The 18,940-nt window shown below is 45.2% G+C and overlaps 1 protein-coding gene across 2 annotated transcripts in view; it reads left to right on the top strand.

Moving 5' to 3' along the window:
* The window catches only part of Notch2 (notch receptor 2), a 134,685-nt gene that overhangs the window by 90,808 nt on the left and 24,937 nt on the right, over window positions 1-18,940 (top strand). The window contains exons 12-20 of one of the 2 annotated variants that reach the window (XM_021195250.2): window positions 1,772-1,882; window positions 6,228-6,420; window positions 7,696-7,841; window positions 9,959-10,072; window positions 11,495-11,614; window positions 11,986-12,138; window positions 15,605-15,833; window positions 16,826-17,027; window positions 18,673-18,826. In XM_021195250.2, coding sequence (XP_021050909.1) covers window positions 1,772-1,882; window positions 6,228-6,420; window positions 7,696-7,841; window positions 9,959-10,072; window positions 11,495-11,614; window positions 11,986-12,138; window positions 15,605-15,833; window positions 16,826-17,027; window positions 18,673-18,826 — 1,422 coding nt within the window. Of the gene's footprint in view, window positions 1-1,771; window positions 1,883-1,996; window positions 2,642-6,227; window positions 6,421-7,695; window positions 7,842-9,958; window positions 10,073-11,494; window positions 11,615-11,985; window positions 12,139-15,604; window positions 15,834-16,825; window positions 17,028-18,672; window positions 18,827-18,940 lie in introns of those variants that run through there. The other variant, XM_029538070.1, reaches the window with a different exon arrangement.

Genomic DNA, 18,940 nt, shown 5'->3' on the forward strand with positions numbered 1-18,940 from the left:
AAAGGACTGAATAGAGCTTTGTGAAACCTTCCAAAAGCAATTTGCTTCCGGGCTGGTCCCCAGACATGAGAAATTGCAGTACGAAGGAAAAGTGAGAGATTTACAAGCAGTTCAATAGGGGCCTTTAGAATGGAGGGGCTGTGTTCGGCTTGCTGTCTCCCTCATTGTAACAAACACGCTGGAAACCTGGCGAGTGGTGGGTTGGCAAGAACTTATTTTCCTCTGGGATTATATCCTTGTGCCAGAGTGTATCAGGTAGACTTTCCTTCGGGGACAGAGGCAAGAAGTTAATATTCATGGTTTGCAGCAGGCAGCATGCAGAGGAAGGCCAGGCCCATTGCTGCAGCTGTTTGAATAGTTAGAGCAAAGAGCTGCAGGCAACATACAGACTTGCTGGTCTGTGTTTAGTGGAAAGGAGCTGGCGGGTGCTGCCGGCCTGGCTGGAAAGTCCATTTAGGGGACAGTGTGGATAGACTGCCATGAAGTAACGATTTCTGATCCAGGTACCACGCAGTCTCTGTTGGTAGTTTGATGTTTGGAAGGAAGGAATCATCACAGCTTGCTCACCGTTCTGTGGTTTCCACTGTCTGGGTGCTCAAAGGGAGAGAGTCCCCGGTCATTTTTAGGATCTTCTCTCATCTGTCCTTTATGATGATAAACTCTTAAAATATTTAGTTCTTTTGAGTTCCAAATCACCTAAAATGGCTTGATCTAGCATAAGGAAGAAAAAACAGAAAAGCAGCGAATTCAGCAACAGCATAGAAGTCTCCTGTGGGCTCTAAGGAACAGTAGACCCAGACCGTGGGAGAGGAGAGCTGCAGACCTGAGGCCCCGAGGGCTGCTCTGTCACTGGAGATGCTTGTGGGCAGCTCACTGAACCAGGACCCCAGGGACTAGAGCTGTACTAGTATGCTAGGGCTTCATGGACTGGGGGCCGGAGGCTAGAAGTAGAAGGCCCACCCCTGCATACAGTAATATGGAAGCTTGTCTCTCATTAATGGTCATTGTGGTTAGCCTCATTAACATGGCTGCATGACATTCTGGAACTAACATAGAGGTGGTAATTATTAACAAATATCTGATCACTTACAGATAGTACGGTTGGTGAGTGGCTCAAATGGTGACATTTGGTTTAGGAGCTTTATCTGTTTGTATTCTTACTTGAGTTTTTACTTTTACACTTTTCATACCACAAAACAGTCTGTGGATCCCACAAAGCTTTCTTAGATGCACTTTAACGAATGCAATATGTTTTCTTGTTTTGTTTGTTTTGTTTTAGTTAAGATGCGATTCTAGAACAGTAGGCTGCCACTGTTTCAGTTCATGGTTCAGGCCATGGCTGCTCCTCCTGTCTGTAAGGTTCTCTCAACCTGAGGGCTGAGAGTTAACAAGTTACATAGTGACAGATTTTATTGTCTTCACCAAAGCCTGAAGGGGCATGTGTTTGTTTGGCTGTGGGTATATAGACATGTGTCCATCTGGTTGGGGCCTGCAGCCTGGATACTGGCAGAGATGCTGACAGTTTTGCCTATATTGCCTTTGTGCCGTTTCCATGACAACAGAGTAGAAGGGACAAATCATGGCTAAGTATGAGTAATCCGGTCCTCTTCGCTTCTCAGTCCTGGCTTCTGTGGATTGTACTTGGCGACGCATTGCTTTGTTCTATTCGATGGCCTGGATTCCCTTCAGACTTCTGACTGAGTAGCACTGCAGGCGGAAGTACTGACATTCCTGTGGCAATACAGAATCATTTCTCTGGGTCTCTTTACAGGCCTTAATTGTGAAATTAATTTTGATGACTGTGCCAGCAACCCTTGTATGCACGGAGCCTGTGTGGATGGCATCAATCGTTACAGTTGTGTGTGCTCTCCAGGATTCACAGGTAACACTCCTTGTCTTTGGAGGGGGCCTCCTTTAGCCCCATCAAGCTGGGAACAGGGTCCCTAAGTGAAAATCCCTTTTTCACCTGTTTCCTGTTTCTCATCGTCTCTGGAAGGTTTGCCGTCTGCGTCGGTACTTCTCTGTTCCAGACCTTCCTAAGTGGAAACACAGCCTTTCCTTTAGCATCTCAGGTCACGTGTGTCTCACTCCCTGAGACTTCCTAGCAGACGGTAACTTTCCATCCCCGTGCTTGGGTTAATGCCTGCAAAGCCACCTTTGCTTCCCTGCAGGCAGAGGCCAGTGCCTTCTGTAAAGCTGTGCCCAAGGTAAACATGCATGAAAACACTGGCTGCTCACCCTGGGGGTCTCAACTCTTCTGGGAGCCTGTTTGGGGAGGGCATAACTTGAGACCACCAAATAGTTTGGCTACAGTGAGCAAGATCTTTTTGCTCATGAAAAGAAAATAGATGCGAATTATTCTGCATTGTGACTCTTCCTTAGGTATGAACCTCCTGAGAGTTTGCACATGTGTGAAAGTATAGGTGAAGTATAATCCACACATTCTCTCTTCTTCCTTTTCCTTGTTAATATTAGCGTTGTCATTTATGTTTCTTGAAAAATTATCGTAGAGGCTCCAGAGGAAGCCTGGGCCCTCACTGGCACCTAATTTTGGTAACCGTCCCATTGTTAGGATACATTGTATATTCTGCTCTTTCTGGACATTACCACACATGTGCAGACATATATAATATTACCCTTTAGTAACTACCCTATGGTTATCTGCTCCCCAGCTGTGCAGCCCACTTCAGGGCTTTTGGCAGAGCCTAAGGACAGTCAGAGCCAGGTGAAGAGAGTGCTAGGTACTCAGTTTTTCTATGCCAATGGTATGACATGCCAGGAACATTTGTGGCTTTGGTGGACCTCCGTTCTTCCTGGTGACTGAAAAGCCAGTGTGGTGAAGGTTTCATGTCCCAACCCACTGAGGTAGCCTGATAAATTTGGGCATCCTAAAAGCTGTTCTCTCAAATATGTGGGAGCTAACTAAATACACAGACCTGTTAAGTGTAATGGGAAGAGAATCCCTAATTTGTATGAACGGCTTATTCTGAGCTAGGAACCAAGATGCTGTCTCATCTCACTTAGTTGGCACAGCTGCTACTCTTCCTGTGGTATTGAGGAGAGGGCAGAGAGCAGAGACGCAGGGTGATGTTCCCAGTAATCAGGGGTCTTCCCCAGGCATCTGACCCCAGAGCCCAGGCTCATTCCCATTGCATGGCAGAGGTGGGGGCCTGTTACGGTTTCTTCTGGGATTTATATAAAGCTTCTCACCAGTTTTAGTTTTTTAAATGTCAGTGAATCATATTCTGTCTGTTTTTAACATTTAACAAGCCAACAGGGTCAAAGAGGGGGCACATAGGCTAAAAATACTCTAAAATAAACATAAGGTGTAGCATGAAACCACATAACCAAGAGATGGAATGTTTTGGTTGCTGGGTGGTGCCCCCTTCTTGGGAACTGTTCTCTAGTTCAAGAGGCTGTTTTGTAAATCTGTTGCTGTAAATGTCCAAGAGTCATGAGCCATAACTGTGAAGTATTTGGGGCTTTTCCTTCTATTTTATTTTAATCATTTCCCCTGCTGTTTTCATAGGAGCTTTAGAATATCTGAGGGAGGCCTTTGTCTCCTCTCTTCCTAAAGCTGTTCCCTGTTCTCCCAGGAGCTCTACATGTTCTCATTACATGGGACAAAGTCAGGCATCATGTGATCCTAATTTTCTAAAACTTCTGGTGGTGTTTGGATTACAGCCTGGTGGCAGACTCCCATAATCCTAGCTGTTGTGGGAGCTCATGCAGGATGGCCACAAGTCCAAGGTCTGCCTGGACCACAGACTGAATTCAAGTCAGCTGCGCAACTTAGTAAGAGCTTGTTTCAGAATGAAAAGTGAAAAAGCAAACAACAAAAACAAACAACAAGAACAGGGCAGAGAGACAACGCAGTAGTAGAGTGCTTACCCAGCATGCATGAGGCCCTGGGTTCCAACCCAAGTACCAAAAACTAAACCAAAACTACAAGAACAACAAAACCCAAAAAGTAAAACAAACCAGTCTCCAGAAAACAAGCAAAAAGCCCAGCCTCCTCCAGATCTACTGTCTTCCTAAATTCTCCTCACCATCCATAAATGGAGTTATTCAGTCCTCAGTTAACAAATATGGCTGCAGAGATGCAGCTGGATAAGCCAAGGAGCTACGGAGAGCACATGCTCTCCTCCAAGGGTCGGGACCCTCTTTCTCATCCTTTGGTAGTAGTTATCTCAGAAGAAGTTCTCAGGACATGTTGGCAAAGGAATAGACTACTTCTGCTGTCCAGCCTAGAATCCGAGGTCCATACTGCAGCATGCTGTCATATCCAGCCTAGAACCCGAGGTCCATACTACAGCTTGCTGTCATATCCAGCCTAGAACCCGAGGTCCACACTGCAGCACGCTGTCATATCCAGCCTAGAACCCGAGGTCCACACTGCAACATGCTGTCATATCCAGCCTAGAACCCGAGGTCCACACTGCACAGCACACTGTCATCTATTATACACCGCCTAATTTACTATAGATAGTAAGAAACACGCAGTAATTCTCATGTTGATCAACGCTGAGCCCCACAAGGTGCAGAGCTGACACTAGCCATTTCTGATACCCAGTGGACACTGTGTGACAACTACAGAAGAATACTACAGAAGTAGCTGCCAACCTACATACAGGCTGCACAAGTAGGGATGGTGCAAACTCACATCAAAATGGCTTAAAACTTTATCTTGGAAATTGTTTAAAGGCAAATGAGGGGCTGGGAACATAGCTCTGTGGAAGAGTGCTTGCAGATCCTAAGTTTTATCCCCAGTACCACAACAAAAAGAAAAAGAAACAGAAAAAAAAAAGATTAAAAAGAATGAGGTGGCTCATGTTGAACACTTGGAAGACTGAGGCAAGACATACAGAGGAAAATGGCAGCTATCCCAGACTGCGGGTCTTTACCACAGGAGCCGCCAGAGATGGTTCACTGTGCATGCTAAGGCCTTACTTTAAAGGGTGTGTCTCTTTTATTTGGAACTTTTTGAACTAAATAAATATAGTATTATCCTTTCTTAATTTTTAAAAAAGACCTTCAAACCTGATTTAGAACACTGTTCTTGAAGTTCATAAATTCCTTCATGATAGTTGCTAGATTTCATTCCCAATACTATAGGGAGAATGTTAATTCTCAACTATTAGAAATATAAACGGACATTTGTATGCTTAGTTCATAGTATTGTGTACAGCATAAGACAACGGTGATGAAGGCTATAACAGACAGGCCTTCAGAATTCAGCCGTGGGTGTGTACTGGCAAGACCATGACCACTGCAATTTCATGTACTGCCAGTACCTATATTTTTAGAGGCTCTGGTATCTGAACCACATAAATCATATGAAATGTGGTTGGCAGGCCCAGACCATCACAGTTTATGGCAATACGGCCTAGAAATTTGTTGTCACTGTTTTAAAAAAAAAACTTATTTGTTTGTTTGTTTATTGTTGGTGCCTATGAAGGCCAGAAGAGGACATTGGGTTTCCTGAGCTGGAGCTGAGCACTTGAGAGCCATCTAACATGGGTGCTGGGTATTGAACTCTGGTCCTCAGTATGAACAGTCAATATTCTTAACCACCGGACCATCTCTCCAGCCCTAGAAGCCACATTTCAAAGAGACATTTGTACAGTAAAGTTTGAAAACCACTGGTCTAGACTGGGAGTCACCCAAGTGTTTTCTAAATTTCTGGAGGGCAGTAAATGCTTGCTTACAGACTGCTTACAGAGGAAGAAAGTGGGTTAACTCTGTTCTAAGAATGAAACCAAAGTGTCTATTTTTTAAATCAGTTTAACATTAAACTAGCAGTCCATTCATATCCCAGCTAATTGTGATTAACCAGAGATAGAAATGTAAAAATCTTGACTGAGGAAAAGCGACAGAATGCATGTGAAGCAGAGCTCTGCACGCACCCACGGCAGTGCCAGGGGGGCAGCTGTCTCTGGTGACATCTGGTGTTCTCCTTAATGCCTGTGAAGTTCTGAAGTTCTAAGCTAGATGCAGTCTACCCGAGAGTGCTGTGGCTTCGATCTGCTGTCATTAGTAACTTCCCTCCCTTATTAATAGCAAGTGGTCCTCGAGCCTTCCTTGCATGGTGTGACGTGCTTCTCCATGTTAGTCCTTGAACCTTACAGCCTGCCTCTGTGGAGAGTGTCTGCATATGCGTCTCATCATTCTAACCCCGTCCCTTGAGAATTTAAGTTTGAGTAACATGGCCCCTGACCCCTCTACAGGGCAGAGGTGCAACATTGACATTGATGAGTGTGCCTCCAACCCCTGTCGAAAGGGTGCGACGTGCATCAACGACGTGAATGGTTTCCGGTGTATATGCCCTGAGGGACCGCATCATCCCAGCTGCTACTCACAGGTGAACGAGTGCTTGAGCAATCCCTGCATCCATGGAAACTGTACTGGAGGTCTCAATGGGTGAGTAGCTGCCCTGTGCTAGCTAGTACTTACCAGGTGGCCCAGCTGGCTTTTAAAACCAACTGAAGGAAACACTAACACCATAGCTTCAGTCTGTCAGTTGGGAACTTGACCTGAAATTTAGGTAAAGGTTTTGATGGTCTGTGTCAAAGTCTTTCAAATCACCGCTTTGTCTATAGAAGCTGGCCCGTCTCCTTGGACTGAGAACTTACTCGAGAAATAAGGACTGTCTCCTTTACATAAGTAATCAATGAGGACCCCACGGGAGGGTCCAGGAATTCATGCATGTAGCAGTTGTGTTTTATACTACAGGACTGAGATCTGAGGAGTGTTCTAGATTGACACCCCATAGGCACCTTAACACAGTCTATCCCTGTTCTGTCATGGAGCCTGGGAAAATGCATTTGCAGCCTGCATGCCCTCAGAGCTGTGTGGCATGTGATGGTTTTAGAACAAGAGTGTCTTAGACACTGTGAGGGGCATGGCCATGCCTCAAGCCTAAAAGAATGGAGAATGTGTTAGATAACTTTGTTTTCTTACTGGCTTACCCTAGATTTCTGACCCAGAACGTGATGATCTTTAAAGCACCCTTTCACAGCTCTCCCCTCCTCCACTCTCTCTCTCTCTCCATCCTTCCCCCACTTCCCAGCTCCCCTTCTCTGCCTGATCTGATATTACACTTAAGCACTCGATGTTCAAGTCAGATATTATATGTGTTTCAGGTATCTTCAGCTTTTTGGCTTTTTTCGGTCTGAAGAAAGTGTGACGGACCTGTTAAGACTCCAGTCAATCCTCAGCAGGCTTATTTTCTGATGTCTAGTTTGTACTAGACATTCTGAGCTGTGTCCATGTTAATGTTTCCTTCTGATTGCCCCAGTATATTTGACAAGCCATAGCTTGTGTTTGCAATTCACCAGCTTCCTCATGATCCAGGGAAGCACTATGTAGGTCTCCCAACTGAACATGCTAGATGGATTCATGACTCTTACCATGTGACGGTGACTCCAGTGTAGATCCATAGGAATACAGAAATACGCTAATTCCTGTAATCTTTGTGCTAGGGAGGCTTAAGCGGGAGGATTACCATGAGTTTGCAGCAAGCCTAGACCACATACCACATAGTGGTTCTAGGCCAGCCTGGGCAACAGAGTGAAACTCTGTCCTCAAAATACCAGACAAAGGAAAGATGAAACTGGCTTTCACCTATCTCGTATGTGTCTCCTATGACTCAGTTGTACCTTTGGACCACATAGTCACACCTCTGTCTTCTTGCAGCTATAAGTGCCTCTGCGATGCAGGCTGGGTTGGTGTCAACTGTGAAGTGGACAAAAATGAGTGTCTTTCTAACCCGTGCCAGAATGGAGGAACATGTAATAACCTGGTGAATGGCTACAGGTGTACCTGCAAGAAGGGGTTCAAAGGTGAAATGAAGGCCCGGCTTGTTATACCCGCTGTTTGTCTTTCCTTGTGGTATACCTGTCCACATCTTGGTTTCCATTTCTTTTTGTTGTAGTTTACTAATACAGTAAACATGCTGAGAAGTTAGTATTTCTGAGACGTGGGGAATAAAAACAAGAGTAGATATCTTTCTACCTTCAGCTTGGCAGAGAGGTAAATTGTTGGGACAAAAATACTTAAAACAAACAGTTAAGACTCCACTTAGGGGCATGTGGGTAAAGGTACATGCTGCTAGGTATCTAGGTACATGACAACCTAGGTTCCAGTGTCTGTGTAATTGTAAGCTTCCTGGCCAAGGCTTGATTCTATCAATAAGTCAGATAGCTTCTCAGAAGTGAGGTGAAAGTGTCATACTTACTGGATTGGGCCCTGTGCTGTGCTCAGGACCTTTCCGGCAAATCCTCACACATGAGCTATTCTGGACGCGTAGTTTCCTGTGTTCTTTTGGAAAAATCCATAGCAGAGGAACATGTTTCAACAATACTTTACAATCAGTTTTCCCTGAGTTGGGCTATTTGACACTTTGGCGTCTTTTAGAACTACTCATTTTGATTGCAGGTTGAGTATCCCTAACTCCAAATGTGGAGTCTTCCAAAATTGGGAACTTTTAAAATATCAGCATGAAGTGAAAGGTCACGAGGCTCTATTTCTTGTACAGTATTACTCTAACAGATTGTATTAAGTCACTCTCAGTTGTGTGTAGGAGGATAACTGGAAGGAGACACAATGACATCTTTCAAGAAGCTTGTTATTTATTTGTAAGAATCCTCACTCTATCCTACCCCTAAAAAAATCTGAAACACATGAATGACCAAATGCAAGCTGGGCTACACTTTGTTTGGCTTACACTTCTGCATCACTATTCATCATTGAAGGGAGTCAGGACCGGGACTCAAACAGGGCAGGAACCCAGGGGCAGGAGCTGATGCAGAGGCCATGGGGGGTGCTGCCTTGCCTCCCATGGCTTCCTCGACCTGCCTACTTAGAGACCTCAGGACCACCAGCCCACGGATGGCACCACCTATAATGACTGGGCCCTCTGCCATCAATCACTAATTAAGAAGTGCTCTGTAGGCTTGCACACAGCCAAATCTTCTAGGCATTTTCTTTATTGAGATTCCATCTGTCAGATGGTTTTAGTGTGTATCACAGTAACATAACTGTCCAGCACACATACCAAGTATTTCAGAGAGAGGACACCCAGATGACACCAGACAGACTGAGAAAGTCTCTACATCAGACACTAATGTTCTGATGTATTATATGATATTTGCCAGGAAACTTGTAGATTCAAAAGCTCTTTTCTTTTCTTGTCTTTTCTTGTCTTTTCTTGTCTTGTCTTGTCTTGTCTTGTCTTGTCTTGTCTTGTCTTGTCTTGTCTCACTGTAACTTACTTACCGTTTATCACATGGGAAATGAGAATATACAATCAAACCCTGTTTGTTCAGTGAGCTGTGGGCCCCTCTGAGCCTGCCATCTCCCTGCTCCTTTCTGCTCACAGTACTCTGGCTTCACCATCTTTATGGGCCTTGTTGGGTCACATTGGAGGTGCAAAGACGTGTGGATTCTGGACCTGCCTTAGACCCACTCTGTTCTTTTTCTTTTTGATTTTTTTTTTTTAGTGGGAATAAATTTTCTGCCTTGAAATAGGAGAACTATTTTTAAGGCTTTGGGACCTAGTCCACTGATAGCAGAGACTACATGGGTGGAAGAGTGGGCACTTCAGGACTTTTCTTCATGAGTTTGCCCTTTTTCTGATGGACCAGAGACTTCCTGTTAAAGGGCCCATGTTTAGGTAGAGCAGCAAGCTTTTCAGGATAGCGAGTGCTCAGCTCGTTATGCAGAATCCAGTTCCATAAGGAGGAGCGTTAAACCTGAGTCAGGCCCTCCCTTCACAGTTTTGGCCAACCATTGCCTGTGTGCCTGATACCACAAACTAAAATGAATTGAGCAGGTGCTCCCATGACCCAAAGAAATGAGTGCCATTTCTGCGACTTCTAATTTTCACAACCACCAGGGGAGCTGGTGAGTAACTGAGGCTGACAGTTTCAGTGTGTATGTGTTTCCCCTCCTCCTCCAGGCTACAACTGCCAGGTGAATATAGACGAGTGTGCCTCAAACCCATGTCTGAACCAAGGAACCTGCTTTGATGATGTCAGCGGCTACACTTGCCAGTGTGTGTTGCCTTACACAGGTGGGTACTGCAGGTGCCAGCATGGCTGAAGGGGGTGTGTGCCCTGTGACCCGGGTCAGTGACGCTGCTCTGAGGACTTGGTTTGGTGTCACTCGTAGTCTCCGAGGCTACATCTTGAGCTTTAAGAAACATGGTGGCGGGGAAACAGCTTCCTTCCTTTATGCTTTTTAGTGTTTAGGTTTTTGTTTGTTGGTTTTTCTGGTGCTGGGGTTTGATTCCAGGGCCTTGTGTCTCCTTAGTAGTATTGTTTTGTTTTTGTTTTTGTTGTTTTCATTTTTTTACTTATTCTTCTCTCTGCAGTTGCCCCTTCCTCCTCTCCTGTTAAGTTGTTCGGTGAGCTTCAGGGGTGCAGCTCTCCTGAGTCACCACCTATGTTGGCGTGAACTTTTAGATGACATAGCCATGCTATTGTGGGTCATCCTCAAGGGCTCTGTGGCTGACCTACACCCCCAGCCCTGTGTTTTACTCTTTGGGGTTTTAAAGTTATATATGATGTTTAGAACCAGATGCCTACTTGGTCCAGTGGCATCTATTCTTTTGACATTGTAACACAAAATTGTGGAGAAAATTCATGGTAATGTGTTTTTCTTTCTAAATACAGAGTTTTAAGATGACTGTTAAAGTTGACTTTGTGGTAACTTGACTTTAGAAACAAATCAGTATCCTGTAAACTTCCTCAGTGAGTAAAGGCACATGTGAAAGCATTGAGTCTGTGATTCACCTTCTCAAACACCAATGTGTTTTAAAACATACCTTGATCCTCTTTTTAGTGGAATCATTTTTAATTTTAATTTTTCTCTAAGTGTGAATTCAGTATTCTAAGGCAGGAAGCATCCACTGGCAGGCAGCTGATAGCAGTAGAGATTGCCTGGCAACAGAGATGCAGGTATACAATGTATAGAGTCGGCCCCAGTGATAACAGCGGAGGAAGCAGCCAGCAGAGAGACTGAGGGTTCACTGGGTGCTAGACAGGACTTACAGTGTGCTTCCCATTTAGTCCACAGAAATCCTCCCTGAGGACATGCTAGGGAAGGCTCAGAGAGCTAAACGAGCTGCCCATGGTCACCAGATTAGCTGCAGTGCGCCAATATTGGAAGGAGCAAGTGTCTCTCAGATCCTAGAGCAATGGTTCTTAACCTGTGGGTCATGTGCATATCAGATGCCCTGCACATCAGATATTTATGTTAGGACTCATAACAGTAGCAAAATTATAGTTACAAAGTAGCAATGGAAATAATTTTATGGTTGGGGTCACCTCAGCATGAGGAACTAACTGTCCTACAGGGTCATGCCACAGCGCCGAGCTAGAACCTCTCGGTTGCTGCTGTAGCCTCGGTTTCTGAGCGCATCTGTGTTTGCAGTCTCCAGATGCCTTCTTTTCCTTGGTTGATTCTTTATCACAGACTGTCATTTGTTTTCTAGGCAAGAACTGTCAAACAGTGTTGGCTCCCTGTTCCCCAAACCCGTGTGAGAATGCTGCTGTTTGTAAAGAGGCACCCAATTTTGAGAGCTTCAGCTGCTTGTGTGCACCTGGCTGGCAAGGTAGTGATGCTGGATGATGCTGTCCTTTAAACAAAGCCACGGGGCCCTCAGATGACATGGAGACCATGCTGACACCTGTAATCTCTGTACGGAGCTACTAGCTGGAAGGGCTCATAACACCTTCACAGGTTCAATCTTTATAGTCCTCAAGTAACTGAGATCCTCCAACCCAAGTGTTTGAAGCTATAAGTAGCAGTTGGGAGGGGTTTCTCAGGGACCTCCTGCATCGGACCAATCAGGCTGCCTCCTGCATCAAAACACCCTAAGCTCACGGTGCACTGAAACTCACACCCACCTAAGCTTACACACTGCCTTGATTTCTGTGGGGATTTTCTTCGAAAGACTGCCTATTCATTACCCTTTCTTCATAGGTCAACGATGTACAGTTGACGTTGATGAGTGTGTCTCCAAGCCGTGTATGAACAATGGTGTCTGCCATAACACTCAGGGCAGCTACATGTGTGAGTGTCCTCCTGGCTTCAGTGGTATGGACTGTGAAGAGGACATCAATGATTGCCTTGCCAGTGAGTATACCTGCCCCCAGGGCCCAGGTAGAGAAAGCTCAGTCAAGGGTGGGCCATGCTCCCTACACTGATATCAGTGCCCCACACTCCAGTATTTTTAAGTCTTCCGTCTGAAGCTACTGTCTTTAGAAATCAAAATAGTAGAATCTGTCTGGAGCATCTCTCTACAGCATTTTAAATGCTGACAAGCTACAGACAGTGCTGTGGTAGCTTTGTGAGAACATAGATTTTTGAAGGGTAATAAACATACAAAAGCTACAAGTATTTTAATACTTGGTAGAACTCATCCAATTTTGGCAAAATGATAGAGAAAACCATCATGAATGTTCCTCTAAAAGTCCCTCTGTAGCTCTGCCTGTTCTACCTCCTTGTCTCACGCCAGCACAGACCAGCCTCTGCCACTATAGATACAGTCATACTTTATATAGATGCATCTGTATAGGCATTCTCTTGTCAGTAATCTCAGGCTGGTTCATGTCGATACCACCACTAGTGTCTTCTGTCATATTGCCGAGTGGTCTCCATGCTGGTTATGTACATTGAGCGTGATCAGCCTTCAGGGCTGAGCATCGGACACTCACCCGTTCCAGGCCTTTTGGTTTTAGGGTATTCGCATCTTAGGGATGTGACTCAAGTAGGAGCATGAGGTGCGTTCATGCTTTCATATGTATCGTGCATGAGTAGGCCGAAGGTAATGTGATGCAATTCTTTCAATGCATCTGAATGCTGACTGTGCTATGAATTTTAGTTGTTCCTGTGACGTGATGCTGACCCTCATGGGGTTTCAGACTTTGCAGAGCTTTGCATTTTAGACTTTTGGATTATTTTTACCTGTGCTATTGTTACTTGTTTGCTTTTCCAGTTTTTAGGCATTATAGATAAAAATGTTATAATAGGAGTTTACCTTCTCTTTCTTCTTAAAGATGTTGTGCACAATGGGTGTGTACTCCTCCCAAACAGCAAGATATGAACTCTTTATTGCCATCATCATCATCATCATTATTATTGCCAAGTTTTAAATCTGTTTTAAGATTTACTCTTTTTGAGTCTTAACTTTTGATTACTTTAGTTTGGTTTGGATTGAGCTTTGGTGAAATATGTTTCAGAGATTCCATCTGTCTTAGTTAAGTTTCTAGTGCTCTAATGAACACTGTGACTGAAAGTGATGTGGGAGAGAAGGATTTATTTCATCGTACTACTGTAGTCATCACTGTGGGAAGTCAGGGCAGGAACCTGGAGGCAGAAGCTGATGCAGAGGCCATGGAGGGGTGCTGCTTACTGGCTTGCTCTCTATGACTTGCTCAGTCTTCCTTCCTTCCTTCCTTCCTTCCTTCCTTCCTTCCTTCCTTCCTTCCTTCCTTCCTTCCTCCCTCCCTCCCTTCCTTCCTCCCTCCCTTCCTCCCTCTTCCTTCCTCTGTCTTTCTTTCCTTCTTTCTTTTTCATAATGGAAATCCTTATCCCACATTATTTTTTATTATTATTTTATTGATTGATTGTGAGTTTCACATCATGTACCCAATCCTACTTCTTTCCATCCCTTCAAATTCACCCCATTACCCTTGCAACCTCCTTCCCAAAATAAGACACACACACAAACAAACAAACAAATGAAAAACCAAGGCATAGAAAACATCTCCTCATGGAAACTGTAGTGTGTCACAGTGTGTCCCACAGTATACCCCTTTCTCCACACATCTTTACTTGCATGTTCATTATAGTGAGTCATTGGTCTGGTTTGAGACCTCCAGCTTCTGTGACATCAATAATATTGGATCCTCACCTAGACTCCTCCTGGTTAACCTGTTGTTGCGCAGGATCATGGAGGTCCTGCAGCTTTGGTTCAGCAGAACTGGCCCTTTTTTGTGTCCCTGCATTCACAGATGATATAGAGTTTGTTGTAGGCTAACTCAGAGCCCTGGATCTGGGCCTGGATGGTAGTTGAGCTGGTTAGCCTACAGCTTATCCTCATCACCAGGGCGAGCTCTTCAGCACTACTTTGGCTGGGCCACCTATGTCACTATCTGCAGGAGGCAGAGTCACCTCTCCTGCACTGCACTCAGCTCTGCCGTGCTTCCTAGGCAAGGTGCTGGATGTGCTCCCATAAATGCTATAGCCACTGAGGGGGCAGGGCTAGCTCTCCGGCTCTTTCCCATGCCCTCTGCCAGCTCTCCTGACTAGCTGCAGGTGGCTGGGGGGTAAGGAGGCAGGGCATCACACTCATATCCACACCCTAGGGCTGGCTCACCTGCTCTACCACCACCAGGGTCAGCTCTGCTGTTCAGCCTGCTTTCTCATAGAATCCAGAATCCCCAGTAAGCTGGGGTCCTCCCATGTTAATCATTAATAAAGAAAACGCCAACACAGACTTGCCTACAGGAAAATCTGATGATGGCATTTTCTCTGATGACTGTGGTTTGTGTTGAGTCGACCGAACAAAACATAACAAGAAAAACATGCCTGGCACATTACCTAACTGACTTATTTTCAAATTTTTGGCACTGGTTCATTAATAATAAGTCTTATTTTACCCTGAATAGTTATGAGATGTATGCTAATTTTCCCTCTTGGATCTGGTAGTGATCATTTCTTCCTTCTCTCTGGAGAAGAATCTGGGTAGAATTCAGTTCCTTACTCTCAGGGTTCAGCCTGCCCTGCGAGTCCCTTTACAGCCTGTGCTGGCCTCGAACTTATAGCAGTTTTCCTGCCTCACCATTTAAATGCTGGGCTTACAGCGTGAACCACCAAGCCTGACTCTTTTCTTCTTGAACATGTTTTGGGGTGTGTTAAATGGCTCTTTGATAAAGCAGAGCCCACTTGGCCTTTCAAGTCATTGCTTAAATTTTCATTTCATATTTGTGATGGTTTCTGCCATTTTAACTTAACACCCTGAATGCCAGCAGCAATGTCATGGTTTTTTTGCTTTAGTCCCTTTGTCATTAGATTGTGTAAGGCCCTGCTATGATTATAACTCAGGACCTGTTGACATTACTCTGACTGAAGTGATTTACAAAAAAAAAAAAAAAAAAGAAGAAGAAGAAGAAGAAGAAAGTGAGAGAGAAGTACAGGAAAGGTGATTGATTTATGCAGTGTTCTTGGAACAGACTGAATCTATAACCTGACCCCTCAGCCTCCACAAGCATGTTTTGAAAATACTTATCAATATTCCCAATATTGTATCAATTAGGCCACATAATTGATTTACATATATGTGGAGGATCAATGGAAGTTTTATGACTATTAGTTATAAAATAGTGTTAATATAGATTAGATTGATCTTGATTTTAAACATAAAAATCTCAGGTAAGCGATAACTGAATTCATTTTTCATGCTAGGGTTCATGTCAGGATAAATGAAATGGATCAAATGTGGGGGCTGGAACGCGCTTCTTAAAGGTGTGGCTTGGCCTGGGTCATCTGCCTTCACAGTGCTGCTGTCCTGAGTCCCACTTCTTTTGTCCTGTCTCAGACCCCTGCCAGAATGGAGGCTCCTGTGTGGACAAAGTGAATACCTTCTCCTGCCAGTGTCATCCTGGCTTCATAGGCGACAAGTGCCAGACAGACATGAATGAGTGTCTGAGCGAGCCCTGTAAGAATGGCGGGACCTGCTCCGACTATGTCAACAGTTACACCTGCACATGCCCTGCGGGCTTCCACGGAGTCCACTGTGAAAACAACATTGACGAGTGCACTGAGAGGTGAGCAGGGTGGACCTGGGCACCAGCAGCTCACAGGGTGGGAGGGAGGGAGGGGAGGTAACATCACAGCAGCTCACAGGGAAGGGGAGGGAGGGGAGGTAACATCACAGCACATCACAATACAATGCCAGGATTGTAGGGCAAGGATGAGCTGCACTTGAGACCCTTTCCACAGTCCTCTCTCATTGCTCAGTTTTTGAAAGACATGTAATTGGAAGGTCAAAGGTCAGAGGTTGAAAGGCTTTAGTGGGCTAGACTAAATAGATAGCATTACTTCTTTCTTGCCATGGAGCAGCAGCAGAGCCATCAATTCTGGTCTGTTCTCTTGTCTCTTTGTTCTAGCTGTAAGATTTCTCTCTCTGTAGATCTGACCACTGTGTAAGTACTGTTTAGAAGGTCTGTTTGATTTCTTTTTATTATTTTAGCAATGTGTTTATTCTCTTTCATAAAGAAATCTAGAGTGAAAAGCTATTTAGGACTTTTCATGTAAGGCTGATTGATATAATGATAAAATATGTTATGGAAACCAACTCTCTTCAGGATTCTAGGCAGATCTGTCTTCCAGATGCTCCTAAGATGGGTATTAGGAAGGAAGTTGATACTGCAATCTCTGACCCCCAGTCTAGTTTAGAAGACTTTAAAACTTACTGGGCATAGGCATTGGAGTCTCAGACGTGTTTGTCCAGTTACATCCTATATTTCTCTGCCTTTTAAAAAAAAGATTTATTTATTTATTTATTTTATGTATATGAGTACGCTATAGCTATCAGCAGACACACCAGAAGAGGGCATCGGATCCCATTACAGATTGTTATTAGCCACCATGTAGTTGCTGGGAATTGAACTCAGGACCTCTGGAAGAGCGGTCAGTGCTCTTAACCACTGAGCCATCTCTCCAGCCCCGACATCCTACATTTCAGCAGCCAGACTTTACAGTAGCAGCTCGGGGCCTCAGTTCACATAGCTGATGTTGTCTCTCATTTGCTCCTCAGCTCCTGCTTCAATGGCGGCACGTGTGTTGATGGAATCAACTCTTTCTCTTGCGTGTGCCCTGTGGGTTTCACTGGTCCCTTCTGCCTCCATGATATCAATGAGTGCAGCTCTAACCCGTGCCTGAATGCGGGAACGTGTGTTGATGGTCTGGGTACCTACCGATGCATCTGTCCCTTGGGCTACACCGGGAAAAACTGTCAGGTAATCAGCCTCCCTCCCATCCGCCCGCCCACCCGGCTCCCCACAGTAGCCAAGGACTCTGTCTACTTCCCAGGCAGGGTGAACCATTTGAGAAGAGAGGACTGCATCCCAGGTGCTCCCTGAGGTGCCGGACCCACCTTATTGATAGCTAGAAGGGTCCAGGCTGGTGACACCAGCAATGCCATATGGGCTAATAAGCTTCTGGTTGTTTGAAGAGGCTTACCAAGAGGAAACTGTGACTGACAGCGAGCACGTACACACCTTCGCAGTGCCTATGCAGGAAGAATGGTTGTGAGCTTTTCATTGCTAACCTAAACAACAACAACAACTTAATAGGAGTTTGGTTGGGGTTTGGGGTTTCAGAGATTTTAGGCTTCACTGGCTGCTTCTGTTCATGGGCCTGAGACAAGAGTAAGAGTCATTGGGGCAGAGCTGGTGTAGGACTCTTCATGGTGGCCTGAAACAGAGAGGGACAGGAGAAGAGGAGGGGAAGGGAAGGGGAAAAGACAAGGGAAGAGAGGGAGAGAGGAAACAGAGACAGACAGATGAGGCAGGGAAAGCCAAGAACGAGATGTAGCTTCCCCAGACAAGTACCCGGGGAGCCCCCTTTCCAGCTGGCATTTCCTCTAGTTTTCAGAATTGTTCAAAAATGATACCATCCTTGAGAACCAACCCCCTAATTCGTGAGCCTCTGAGGTCATTTCATATTCAAACACAAGACAGGACAATCAAAATCAAACCAGTAAACACCAGGTAGAACACCAGGGGTACTGTTTACAGTGTTATAACATAGCCATCACCAAACTGTGCATCCTTAAAACTCAAATACAGAAATATAAATCTGTTATAATCTTAGGATGGAAGGAACCCTCATAGGAAACTGACTCCCAATTTATGGAGGAGAAGTAGCCTCCACCTGATCCCCAGAAAGGACAGTTTCTAAACTGTCCAAGGTCACATACAAATGGTGATTTGTGCCACTTTACATCTTCTGTAAGAGTGACAGAACTCAGAGAGCTCATGAATACGTGACTAATTAGAGACCACATTGGATGACACTGGACCCAGAAGCGGCCATGCTCGCATGAAGCAGCTTGCTCTTGCCCCACCCGCCACTGACCGTCTCTCAGCCAGCAGCAGTCTGTGTCAGGAAGGCAGCCCCATCTCTGCCTCATGTTATTCGTGAGCCTGACGTTGAAAATAAGGTTGTGGACCGTTTAGGCTTTTGAATTGGATCATTTCACCCTTCTTCCTGTAGGCAGGAGTGGTCAGGGTGCATGTGGTCCTGCGGGGTTAACATAGGAAGCGGGGGCCCAGACAGCAGCTATAGCCCTTGCCAGCCTTGCAGGGAGGCCATGTATGCTCATAGAGTCCTGTCTAATGCTCTGGGGATAACAGCTTACTGAGCCTCTAGAGTGGTTAGGTTCCTGAGGTAAGGGCTTTCAAAATGACACTGGCCAGACAAACGAGGCTGTAAAGTGACACAGTGTGTCTAGGACAGTGTGCCCAGTGAAGGCTTCTGTGAAGGTGTCCCTTTCTTTCTAAAACAAATCCTTTCCTTTGACATCTTATGACACACTGTAATTAGAGACTTCATTTATGGTGTCTGGATTTTGATGCATGTACATCCTTGCCTCCGCTTCAGACCCTGGTGAACCTCTGCAGCCGGTCTCCGTGTAAAAACAAAGGAACTTGTGTTCAGGAAAAGGCAAGGCCCCACTGCCTGTGTCCGCCTGGATGGGACGGTGCATACTGTGATGTGCTCAACGTGTCCTGTAAGGCGGCAGCCTTGCAGAAAGGTGAGCTCTGTCCCAAGCATCAGGTACTGACATACATGCTGGTATCTTAGGGCACAGTACTGAAGGGTCAAGGGTCTGAAGAAAGGCTAGAGGCACACGTAGAGATCCCAGAGA

Source organism: Mus pahari, chromosome 4 (genome assembly GCF_900095145.1).
Source record: "Mus pahari chromosome 4, PAHARI_EIJ_v1.1, whole genome shotgun sequence".
NCBI lineage: Eukaryota > Metazoa > Chordata > Mammalia > Rodentia > Muridae > Mus > Mus pahari.